This window comes from Pipistrellus hanaki (genome assembly GCF_964339955.1).
Source record: "Pipistrellus hanaki genome assembly, chromosome: 16".
Lineage (NCBI taxonomy): Eukaryota > Metazoa > Chordata > Mammalia > Chiroptera > Vespertilionidae > Pipistrellus > Pipistrellus hanaki.
Genome location: NC_140518.1, coordinates 21,782,634 through 21,795,183, shown reverse-complemented (window position 1 = coordinate 21,795,183; position 12,550 = coordinate 21,782,634). Strand labels below are relative to the sequence as shown.

Below are 12,550 nucleotides of genomic sequence, written 5' to 3'. Positions count from 1 at the left end.
TGGCCGATCAGGGAAGAGTTAACCACATCTGGTCTAAGCACATTGGACAGGAAAGCAAAGCTTCCAGATTCAGTACCTCTTGAATCAAACTTCAGAAATTTAAACAAGTAAAAAGCCAGGTACAGTACACACAAGTTGTGGAAAAGTTTTTCGTGTTAACAATAATACAATGTGTATTTAGAAGGTATCTACAAAGATCCTTAAAAATGGATGAACCATGTTCCAAAATATGACTCTCTTGCCTGGAGGCCAGGGGAAAAGTGTTCTGGAGTTTACGTAAACAAGTTTTTCCCCCAAGCTTCTTGTAATCTGGGACTCTGTTCATACTGGACATTTTAGTTCTTTTTTTTTCTTTTTTTTAAATACTGATTCTAATGAGAGGAAGAGAAATATCTATGAGTTGACTCCTGCATGCCCCCCAACTGGGGAACAAGCCCACAACCTGGGTATGTGTCCTGACCAGGAATCAAACCTGCCATCCTTTTGTGTACAGGATGACTCTCCAACCGACTGAGCCGCAGAGGCCAGGGCCATCTTAGTGCTTTTATTGCACTCGTACATATTTCTAAAGCTAGGGTGACTTACCAACTGGAATTTTGTTGTTTTTGATGTCATTGGCTTTGTCCTTTCAGCTAACCACAAGCTGGTGATTTCATTACTAAAAACTGGACAGCTTGTTCTTATCTCTCAGCAAGGACTGGTTAATCACCTACTGAGCTCAGATTTTAAATGGGTTCAAGGATGAACACTAGAGTCCATAAAGGGATAAACCACAAATAGTTGGTCTCAAGACAGACAGCCTCTGCCTTTAAGCACAGGAAAGGATCATCACAGGGAAAGAAATTCTTTCTCCATTCCCAGCCCCGGCAGGAAAGATATGCCCAAAATGTTAGGTTGCAATAAAAATCCCCAACAGTGAGGAGTCTTAATGCATGTTGTTGAGATTCAGAGTAAACTGTTCCTCTCTGAGGTTATCTCGACTGAGACCTCCATTGAATGTGGCTGGAATATCCTCTGAAATGCCCTTGCTAGCTCTTGATTTTTATTAAAAGCAAGGTCCTTCCTTTGGTGATAGAACATGGAAGAAAATAATGTACTTAATCCAGCCACATCAAATATGTCAGCAAATGCTTTTCTATTATAAAAATTGAAGTAGAGACTGATTGACTCCTTTCTTTCTTTTTTTTTTTTTTTTAAATATATTTTATTGATTTTGTACAGAGAGGAAGGGAGAGAGATAGAGAGCTAGAAACATCGATGAGAGAGAGTCATCGATCAGCTGCCTCTTGCACACCCCCTACTGGGGATATGCCCGCAACCAAGGTACATGCCCTTGACCGGAATCGAACCCGGGACCCTTCAGTCCCCAAGCCGACGCTCTATCCATTGAGCCAAACCGGTCCCGGCTGATTGACTCCTTTCAAGAGCACTCATTGCCCAAACTATGGCTTGATCTTATTTTTCTATCATTATTTTCAACCATGCTGTTTTTCCTCATCAAATCTGCTGATTACCCAATCAGTTTTTCAGAGTTCAACGGATTCCAAGGTTTCTACCAGACTGTCCTACCATCCTCCACTCCTAACTACCACAGCTGCCCTCGTGTCCTAGACAACCAAATCTCTTGGCACCATTCTCCTTACTCCCACTGCTGCCTCGGTGTTACCCTCTACCCACTATGTCTGGAACAGTCCCCCACTTCCATCTGCGAAATTACCCCTTTCCTCCCGATCTTATTGCCCCAGGAGCTCACCTCACCCAGGAAGCCTTCCTCAACCAAGACTGAGGACTCTTCAGATTATTACAGATGTCACCTGACATTGATGTCCAGTGCATTCCAAATTTTTAGAGCCAGAATTGCCTTTCAGGGATAAGACACAATCCCTTCATAAGCAACGGAGAGCAAAGTGGGAGTAGAATACATTTTTCTAAGAGAGACAAGTATGCAAAGAAAAGAGACCATTTCCATAAGCCACCCGTTTTAAAGATGGAAGTTTTTAATTATTCTAATTCCTTCAGATCCTCAGAGTTTCCTCGTCATTTGTAACCCCCTAGATCACATGTGTCAAACACAAGGCCCGTGGGCCAAATCCAGCCCACCAGGCCTTGCAATGTGGCCCGCACCGCGCTGTCATCACTGCACTCCGCTGTCAGTTTATGACATTGTCAGTTTATGACTGTTCAGTAAACCATTCGGCCCGCGATTTAGGCTGGATTTTAGATTTTGGCCCCTTCTCTGATTGAGTTCGACACCCCTACCCTAGATGAAGTCTATTAGCAAGCTACATGCATATTTACATCAGTCAAAAAGTCTGAGCAGACACTTCCAACAAAGTATATAATATTTTAATTAGATATTTTGAATGTTGAAAGAACCAGTGACTAGAGGTAATTTGTGGAGATTCTGAAGTTATTTCTATATATACAACCTTCCTTCTATTAGAAATGGGATAACCATGACGCTGAGTTTGGATTCTTATTCTGCAGAAAGTTTTGAGGACCAAGTTTCAGATGTGGTTGAGTTACTCACCCTCATATCTACTGAGTTCCATATATGACTCTGCTTTACTTTTGTTTTAAAAGTAGCTTTTATTGCAGGCTAGACATTCCCCATTAAGAAATTAAGGTTCGGGTTTCAATCCAAGCAAAGTGGAGGACAGTTGCATCATCTCCATCCTCAGGGGCCTGGTGTCCTGGGAAACCCAGGGTACGAACAGGGTGAGTCCAGGACACATGTCAGGAGAGACAGTGCAGGGTGTTGAGGCAGGCATCCAGCCCCCTAAGTGTGCTTTAGCTACCAGAACATTTGACACCACAAATTGAGCAGCAAAACATTTTAATCTATTAATTCTAAAAATAATCGAGACATTTTATATCTGATGCCACCTCCTCAAAAGTGTACTGCAGGTTAGACAGACTGCAAAGTACAAAGCCAGACATTCAAATTAAAGATGCAGTTTGGGACAAGACCATGATGAGATTTCCCTCCCTTTTGCTCAAACATAAGTTGTCAACTTAAAGAATCCTCAGAAGGAAGGAGAAAGCTTTCTCATGCTCCATAACCTTTCTCTTACTGTAAACCTGTCTGTATTGTTTGAAGGCAAAACAGATAATGAGAAAACCAACCATTGAAATACAAGAGTCTGAGCTGGACCCATGGGACTGAAGACTGGTTTAGTTCTATTTCTACCAACAACATGACGTGAGGTACTATGGTTCTTGTTTTAGTTACAAGAGGTGCTAGGAATGAATGCCCACTCACGTTTAATAATAGCACATCTAGCATTTAACTCTGCAGCACAATGCCAACAGCAAGAGTGTTTTAAAGCAGGGTAGAGAATAAAGTAGACATTCTCACAGCTTAAGGTTTCTTTTGTCCTTTCTTTCCCCTTGTTTTACACTGAGAATTCAGCTCAAGAACATCCATACTGTCCTTTGGTCCAACACATTCCAAACCTGTGATTTCAGATCCCAAGCTCTGAGGGCCTCAGGCTTTAGTGATGTAGCCTTCTCGAATAAGGAAATCATAGATCTTCCGGGTTTTGTTCACGTCTATCTTGATGAGTGCTCTTGCCTGTGCCAGTCTCAAGCCTCCTTGCTTGTTACACTCGTTCAATAGAGCAGATTTGTATTCTAAATAGGCCCCAGGGACCAACCTCACCATCTGACAGAGCTGTAAGACATGGCAAATTTAATAAACATTAACATCTACCATTCTCATAAGTTAATCCAGCAGGTATAGCCAAAACAAAATTTAAGAAGTGACATCAACCTCCAACTATTTATAGGAGCTGTTGGGTGGCTGGACGACATTCCTTTTAGTCTCTTCCTTGGAGGGAATACTCACTAAAGAGAGACACACTCAGGAAGAGAAAGCCAGGAAGTGACGCTGGGAGAGCCTTCAGCAGGTGTTGGTGGGGTAGAGGCCCAGCACATTCCAACACAGCCAGTCAGGGGAGAGCCACAGGGCTCAGTGAGGGTGGCGGTGCAGATACTTGGGTTCCCAAATGTGAATCACATTATTTTTAGTATCGGCATAAAGTGGTGGTCCTTGCTTTTGTGATTACTTTTCCTACTTTTGGGAGAGAGAGGAGATAGAGATCTTTTTAAAAGAGGACATTTTTTAGCTGCTAACATTTTTAGAAAGCTGGCTCGTTCCAGTTTACTTGCCATTATCCAGCAATGAGCCATCTAAGGTCACCGTGTTGTGGTTAAGGATAAAAAATGCTTTAAAAAAACCTCCAGGCCATTTAACACTGGGATCCAAATGGCCTGTGACCCTTTTTTTTTTTTTTTTTTTTTTTTTTTTAAGCAATACTTGAATATAAAATATTCCTAAACTAATCTTTACTATTCCTAGTGGATATAACAGAAGACTAATACTAGCCCCTTCTCCTAGGCACCTCTTTACTATCTGACCTGACTTAATGGTACCAAGTGGCAGACAGGCACTGATCTGGGAACTGTAAAAGGAGCATCTGAGGAACAAAAGAGGAATCCCTTTTTTGGAAAGGACTTTAGAGCCGAAAACACTTTTGAGGCTGGATGTAAATTTTAGAAACAGCCAAAAGTAACATGAGGACAAGTCTGATGATTATAATGGGAAGGAAAAGTGAATCATGTCATTTTAAAATCAAAATTAATGTGTGATTATATATGATGAAAATTTCCTTTCTTTATGCTTATAAACATGCTATGGAGACAATTCCAAAAATCTTTTAAGTGATGGTTATACTGTTGGAAAAAGTGTAGAACAACTCAAAGTGACCATTCTAATAGGAAGTAACCATTTTCAGGTATATGTTATTTTAAGTTTATAAAAATTAATTCCATTTACTTAAAGCACTCAGTACAGTATCTGGTACATGGTTAGTGCTCAGTAAACGACAGCTGCTATTATTAAGATTTATACATCATATGCTCTTCTCCCGGAAGGTAAATGAGGGCAAGGTGACAGGGAAAGGAGTCCTTTGAAACCTGCTGAGGTTAGCTCTGCAGCGCACAGCCTTCGGGGACGGACTAGAGCTGTGCATGTCGTTAGCTAAGCAGAGCAACCCGGGTTTGACCCTGTAACGGCAATTCAACGATTTCTCAGCCTCTTTCCTCTGTCGCCCCTTTTCTGTTACCTCCTTTTCCTTTTCGTTCAGCTTCTCCGTGCCAGGGAGGCCCGTGAGGTTCAAGGGTGGTGCACTTCGTCTACCTACAGACACAAAGAGAAAAGGGCACTTATGTCATAGAAGTGACAAGTCCTCAGGTGGAAAATATAGCAAAGTTCACTGCAGCCCGGCCAGTTAGGCAATTATGGCCGGCTGGAGAAAATCTCCACCAGTCCCCTCAGGCGCCAGTTTAATTAGCAACACGGGCTCCACAATGTTTACTAGAAAATAGCAACGCTAATGTGTGTGCCCTCTGCTTTAGCCTGGCCGGAGTTCCTCAGTGGTTGAGCGTCAATCTATGAACCTGGAGGTCACGGTTCGACTCCCAGTCAGGACACATATCTGGATTGCGGGCCCAATACCCAGTAGGAGGCGTGCAGGAGGCAGCCTATTAATGATTCTCTCTCATCACTGATGTTTCCATATCTCTTTCCCTCTCCCTTCCTCTCTGAAATCAATAAAATTATATTTTCTCCTGAACCCAATAGGAGATTCTAAAATCTAAAGCCCCCCCAAAAAACAAACAAACAAAAAACGGGGGCATCTGTAATACTTTTAATAAAGATAAATTTAAAATAAAATTAAATTAAAAAATAAAATCTAAATCCCAGAGCTCATCTAAATAGTTAAGAAAGGTCATACACTACCTGCCTTGACAGCTGATGAATGGAAATAACAACTCTGCAGGAGACATTTCCTAATCCTTGCCACTCTGCCAGCAGTACAAGGCAAACATGGTAATTAACCAAGTACCATTTGCCTTCAGATCAAAGGCAGACTGTTAGGCCAGCAAAAGGCCCTTCTTATTTATTATGTGAGGGAATACTGTTCCTTCCAAAGCAGCCCTGTTTACCGGAAAGATCCACGGGGAGGAACAATGAGCTATTATATGGCAAAGGAGAGGCTGAGGTGAACTCACACACCTGAGGAAGAAACCTAAGGCTGAAGGCACTGCCCGGGATGGGAGGCTTGATGTGCAGAATTTCTTGGTTTGGGTTTGACAGTTTGAGATGAGTGTTCAGGTGGGGATGGGTAGACGGAGTTAAGCAGAAGAAAGTGTAGATAGGATAATGTAAGTGTTGTGGGTGTTGTCGTTTAGGTGTGGAGAGAACGGGGAGGGACTGTTGACAGCCTGCTGTGCTAGAAAACATGCTTCTCTGTAAAATGAACAGAGGGGACAAGGGCTCCTCCACAAAGTGCAGGCGGTGAAGGGCCAATGCCAGCCTAGGAAGTCAGAAATGACCAGCGAGTGCAGATGGTTCAGAAACACAAAAACCGATGTTGCACGGTCATGTTACTTCATCCTTATTTATTTATTTATTTATTTGAGAGAAGGGAGGGGGGAGAGAGAGGAACTTTTTAAATCTTCAACTTAAAAAGAAAGCCTTGCATTTCTGGCAAGTAGCATGCCTCTTTGCTCATATAGGACACAACGCCTTTACTTTCTCCCTTTTGAGAAAGTAAATCTCAAAATCTGTGATAGATACCACCACAGTAAACTAACTGCCCGTAGACATTGGTAAAATAAAGAAACCACCTCTTTGGAGCTGTTCTTCCCCGTTTCTGTACTCTAATGCTGAGGCTAATCCCTGTCAAGCCTTGAACATTCTGAAAACTTGCTTGTGTTTATAACTCGGGACAACACATAATTACCATTACTCTGCATAAGCACCCCGATTCCACAAAAGGGGGGAGGGTCTGTTGGGTCAACACAATCTCTAGAATGAAAACTTAACAATCAAGATTTGCTCTAGCTTGAAAAGTAATTACCTGAATTCGACGCCATTGAAACAGAAGGACTCAAGCCGGAATCACTACGATGAAGAAGAGGAATTTAAATTTATGTCGCGCCAGAGAAGGCAGTTTCCAAAAGCACACGTGGGACTGGCTGCCATTTATCAGGCTGGTTACTCCGAAGAGATGTAACGAGATAGACTGCACGTGTTTTACAGGTTATCCCACTGGCTAACCAGGAAGAGCCATCTGTTCTGGGAGCGGAAATCACTTGGATTTGTTAAGAGCTGAGCCCAGAACATCACGGGGACCATTCATGAGAAAAGGCAGGAACATGCTTCTCTCATGGAAAGTATCCCAGTAGATACGGAGGGAGTGAGGAGTTACTTATTTTAAAAAATAAGATCAAAGTAGCAAAGAAGGATTGCAGGAGGCAGTTATGTTTCTCAAAACTGTCATACTGCCTGTTTCTGAGACAGACTCCTAAAATTTTCAGAATTCTTCCAGCTACCTGATTATTATTACTACTCTGCCATGGGTAGGGTGCCCATGGAGATGCCTGGAGATACACGTAAAGGCCAAAAGGATGCTCCTCCACCCCGGACTAAGCGCTCACATGTCGGCCTGCCGGCGGAGCCACTGCTGGCAGGCGCTGCTGTCCTGGATGTACTGCAGGACCTCGGAGAGCATGGTGCGCTTCAGGCGCTCCTCCTCTCGCGTCTTCTTGAGGTGATCGTAGGTCCTGGCGCCTGGGGGTATAAAAACCCACAACCGCAATAATGATGCAGAACTGAGAAGGGCTTCCTAACTGACCAGCAAACAGCTTCTCTTTTTTTTTTTTTTTTTTGCAAAACTGCTTCCACAATTAATTTTCCAAAAGCAAAGTAGATTTCTCCTACCGGTAGTTTAAAATCCCTTTTTAAGTTAAGAAATTAAAATATCTTTATTCCTTTTTTGACCTTTAAGAAATGTTGAGGGGAAAGAAAAAACCCAGAACAGAGAAGTACAAAGAAAACAAGATGATTCATCTTCCCACCCCCAAAAGTAATCAACATCCAATATTGTTATGTTTGCTCCCTGTTCCATTTTTCTATCTATGTATTTTTCAGTGGCACAAGTAGAATTACAAATAAAAACAAACCTTCACCCACCAGTACTGTTCCTTTCCCCTCTGTCCCAGAGGCAGCCAGTATCAGGTAACCAGGCCCTGGTATCAGATTTTACATGCACGTGGTTAAACAAAAGTCATGTGATGTTTCATACATGTTAATAAAGGTAAACAGATGCCAAAATGCCACACCCCTGGATTTCTAACTGAGTTCCACGGAGCCCCCTCGGCCCATCAGGGCTTACAGGAAGAGCAAGATCACCACCACATACTGGTGGTTGTGGGCTCTACACCTAACCTGAGCCACTATACTTCAGCCAAATAGTTCCACTTTTACCTTACTTATAGATTAGGGCTCCAGATACAATTCTATTTTGAAAACAATTTCCATTGTTAAAAACGAAGAACCATTATACTAAGCTAAACTTACACCCATAGGGCTACTTCCTGTGGGTACTGGGTGATTGCTTTCAACCACCAAGAAGGAGGGAATGCTAAAGATCATTCCAACAATAACAACGAAACAGCAGGAACTGCCATTTGTGGAGGATTTACTGTACTATGTTCTCATGCATTAACTCTAATTTATCTTCAGACTAATTCTAAGAGACTTGGAAAATTAAAACTGGAACAGAATTACAGAATCAGGGAAACAGGAGAGCCAGAATCCAAACCCACGCTGTCCAAGTCCAGACCTCAAGCTCTTAACTCCCATGACACACGGCCTTCTCTTTTGACCTGGCCGTACTACACATAGCTCTTTAATCGCTTTAAACTTTAGCTTCTTCATAAAATGGAAATAACAATATCTCACTCATGAGTTTGTTATGAGAATTAAATGACAGGATCCAGGTGAAATGGTAGCATAGGGACTGGTGCATGGTAAACTGTTTCTATGAGATGTTAGCTACTATTAATATAATTAATTATCACCACCTCAGTCAAAGCACCTAAAGCTAGGTGAAGTTTGGTTAATAAGAATGATTAGACTATGCATCACTAAATGTTAACTGGCTGAAGCTAAAAATTAAAATACAAATCCTTTAAGATGCTGTAGAATCCTAAATCTGAGCAGTGTCTCTCTTTTGTAACTTCTATTTTACCTCAGATAATCCATATAATGGTATTTATAAGGATTAAACAGATAAAACTTTACTGAAAGGTTTAAAAACTCAGTCTGAAAAAGGAAAGCTTATTTAAAAAACAACACACCACATCACCTCAAACAGAGATTTCCTAGGTGTGTTTGGAAGACATCTGTCCTCTGATAGAGCATGTAGTACTTACTGCAAAAATTGGTGATGCCTGCTGTCCTGTATTCCTGGAGCCGCTTGATTTCCCTTCGGAGTTCAAATTCCACTGCTCATCCCAAAAAGAACGAAGGAGAAAAATGGGGGGAAAAATGAATATTAATGGGCACTTTTGCTGTTGAACATTTTAAGTAATTCTGCCTTATATAAAGACTGGGCCATTCCATTTGGGGAATCCCATTTGTTGGTAATATCTCATTAGAAATTTTACCCAAGAGCTGAGAAAAACCTGCTCCAGCTGTCTTCCAGCTGCTGTCTCAACTGGAGACAGAAGCAGCTGCAACGGTCTCTTAGAAAACTTACAGAGAACTGGCTGAATTCATTTAGTTAGAGAATAACAAACTTTTAAACAACCAAGTTTCCGTGCTCTACTTATTTTGTGTTAAAAGTTCTACCACATAACCAAATTCTCTTATGAAACCTGTCTCTGGTATTATTTGATGTGGCCCTTTTGCAAGGGACGGACAAAAGCTCTGTGCTCAAGTCCCAGATAATTTCTTTCTCCACAGACACAAAGGAGCATTGTGTTTCCCATAAACCAGAGATTTTTACTTCCTCTGAGCACACAGACCAGGCCGCACTGCTCGGGTCATTTGGGTGCTTGGTAACAGAGGATGAAGGGAATGCCTGGACAATCCGTGGGCGTAGTTCCTTGAAGTGATACATAACCCAGGGATGGCACAAACTGGGACAGGAAGTAAAGCATCAGTCACCTCCTATAAACCACACGAAGAATAAAGCCAGACAGGGTGTTGGTGAGGACAATCAATCTGGTCCAGACAAATGCCTATCATGCCATGTAAGAAATATCTGCATGATGAGAACCTTGCTAAAGTACCTCCCCAAAACTGAACTTATGTCAAACACAAAAATCTCATGATGAAGAGTACAGACTAAACCACCCCACCTCTTTCAAGTCTAGGCTTCCCTCCCTTAACAACTTTAATTTTTTTATAGCAAAAAGTCAAAGGATAACTAAATAGAGCTCTCAGAAAAACAGGCGAGAGAATGATGGAAGTACTAGCTACATGAGTTATCTAACACTGTTCCCACTTAAAAAAACTAGTTTTAAGCCCTGGCTGGTGTGGCTCAGTTGGCTGGAGCATCATCCTGTGCACTGAAGCATCTCTGGTTTGATTCCCAGTCAGGGTACATACCCAGGTTTCGTGTTCCATCTGTATGTGTGGCACATGCAGGAGGCAATCAACTGATATTTCTCTCTCACATCAATGTTTCTCTCTCTCCCCCATCCCCAACATATACCCCTCACCCCCTTCCTCTCTTATAATAAATTTTAAAAAATACCCTTGGGTGAGAATAAAAACAAAAACTAGTTTTAAAACTAAAATATTTATAGACAAATAATACAATGTCTGGGATTCACTTCAAAATAATCCAGTTGAGGGTGGGAAGGAAGTGGCAGAGATGACACTGGATTGGCCATGTGTTGACAGCTGTTAAAGCTAGGTGATGGATATATGGGGGTTGATTATACTATTATCTCTGTTTTTGTATGTAGTTTTGAAAACTGTAATAACAAAAAGTAGGGGGAAAATACTAAACTACTGTTTATATGGAGAAAAAAACACCACTAGGTTTTTTACTTCTTATCCAACTCTGAAAGCCCCAAATTAATTTCATGGTAATAAAGGCAGACAAAGACAAAAATATCCATGTATTTATTTACGGAACTTCACATAAAACACATCATTATCTCTCCTATTTTTATAATCTCACACACACACACACACACACACACACACACACACACACACACCCTCAAGGCTCAAAACCACCTACGTGCATGGCTTTCAATGAACTTGTCATGCTCCACTGGCCCCACAATCCTTGCAAATCGCCTCATTGTTTCATAAAGGTCTTGGACCTCCTTGGGATACCGCCGTTCCATTACTACAGAGAAAGTAAAAAACAACCACATCACAAAGAATATAAGGATCCCTAAGTTTTCTGCATTTCCTTCACAAGAAGTGAAATGGGAGGACATTATTCATAACCTCAGATGACTCATTTACCCATGACAGGAAGCAAACAGGAAAGCTAAGAATGCAAAACACTAATCAAAACAGCATCATGATTATCACACAGGGATGTTGCTATCACAGGAGAGCATCTGCACCACTGAGCACCCTGATGACCTTCACCTCACTCTCTCTTATCTGTCCAGGGGCAGGAATTGTTGGCAGCAATGGGGAAAGACAATTAAAGGCAGATCATACATTCTTGGGAACAATGTTGGGCAAATTTGCTCGTAACTTCTGCAGGAAAACCAGGGATGTGCAGACACAATAATCCATCTGGAAGAGATTAGCTTGGAAAAAGTGTATGATCTTTTATATGCCTCACCAAAAATCTCCCTCCTACATACACTTACTCAGGTGAGGCATATGGTATTTCTTCACTAAATTAAGTACCACAACTTAAGTTCTATTTTGATAACTATCATGCAAGTAAATGGTCACATATACAGGATACCTAGGGTCAGCAACTTTGAGGATCACTACTGACCAAAGGACTAATAAAAAGAGACATTGGCAAAGAAGATGGGAAGTAACACCCATAAACAATACAGTAAGTAGTAGGGTGGAGCAGCCAGAAACTCTCCAAGTGCTACTTGGTCATTTCAACCAGATAATAATAACTAGGCTAATTCTGCCCACCTATGACAGTTATTTAAATAAAGTCCTCTTGTCAGATGACTATTTCTCCTTGCAGGAGACATTCTTACCCACAAATTCTAAGAGCTAACTACTTGGGCAGCCACCAATCGATTGTTTTCACTATTAACACCATCTTCCTTCCCCGTCTCTCACTACAGGGATAATATAGAAGAATTTGTAGTATAATTTTAAAATTTGATGGGAAAAAACCCCTCTGCCTACCATAAGCTGAAGGTCACATGTACATTCAGTATAATGACCACTGAAAACCTCTGAAACTACATTGCACATGTCACAGTTAAAAGAGTAAGAAGGCTAAACTGACCTCTGTCCACCAGCTGAGATTAGATATACACAAGAGTCACGGTCTACTATAAATAAAGGTTAATAACCCACTGACCCTATTATGAAAAGCCTCTGGCTACCAGAATGGACCAATTATTGTCTTCAAGAAAGGCAACGGAAATCTGCTCCTGAGTTATTTGTGCAAACCTACAGCTCTCAATAAGGATGAGGTTAAACAGGCAATCTCGTACACTGCCAGAAGGAATACAAATTGATATA

At 41.5% G+C, this 12,550-nt stretch overlaps 1 protein-coding gene across 2 annotated transcripts in view; it reads right to left on the bottom strand.

Annotated features, from left to right (window-relative positions):
- Nucleotides 1–2,819: 2,819 nt before the first annotated feature.
- Nucleotides 2,820–12,550, bottom strand: part of TADA2A (transcriptional adaptor 2A) — a 35,679-nt gene continuing 25,948 nt past the window's right edge. For both annotated transcript variants that reach the window (XM_084864216.1, XM_084864217.1), the window contains 6 exons: nucleotides 11,109–11,219; nucleotides 9,286–9,357; nucleotides 7,507–7,639; nucleotides 6,927–6,970; nucleotides 5,127–5,200; nucleotides 2,820–3,673 (listed from right to left, as the gene is read on the bottom strand). In XM_084864216.1, coding sequence (XP_084720342.1) covers nucleotides 3,488–3,673; nucleotides 5,127–5,200; nucleotides 6,927–6,970; nucleotides 7,507–7,639; nucleotides 9,286–9,357; nucleotides 11,109–11,219 — 620 coding nt within the window. In that variant the 3' untranslated portion in view covers nucleotides 2,820–3,487. The remainder of the gene's footprint in view (nucleotides 3,674–5,126; nucleotides 5,201–6,926; nucleotides 6,971–7,506; nucleotides 7,640–9,285; nucleotides 9,358–11,108; nucleotides 11,220–12,550) is intronic.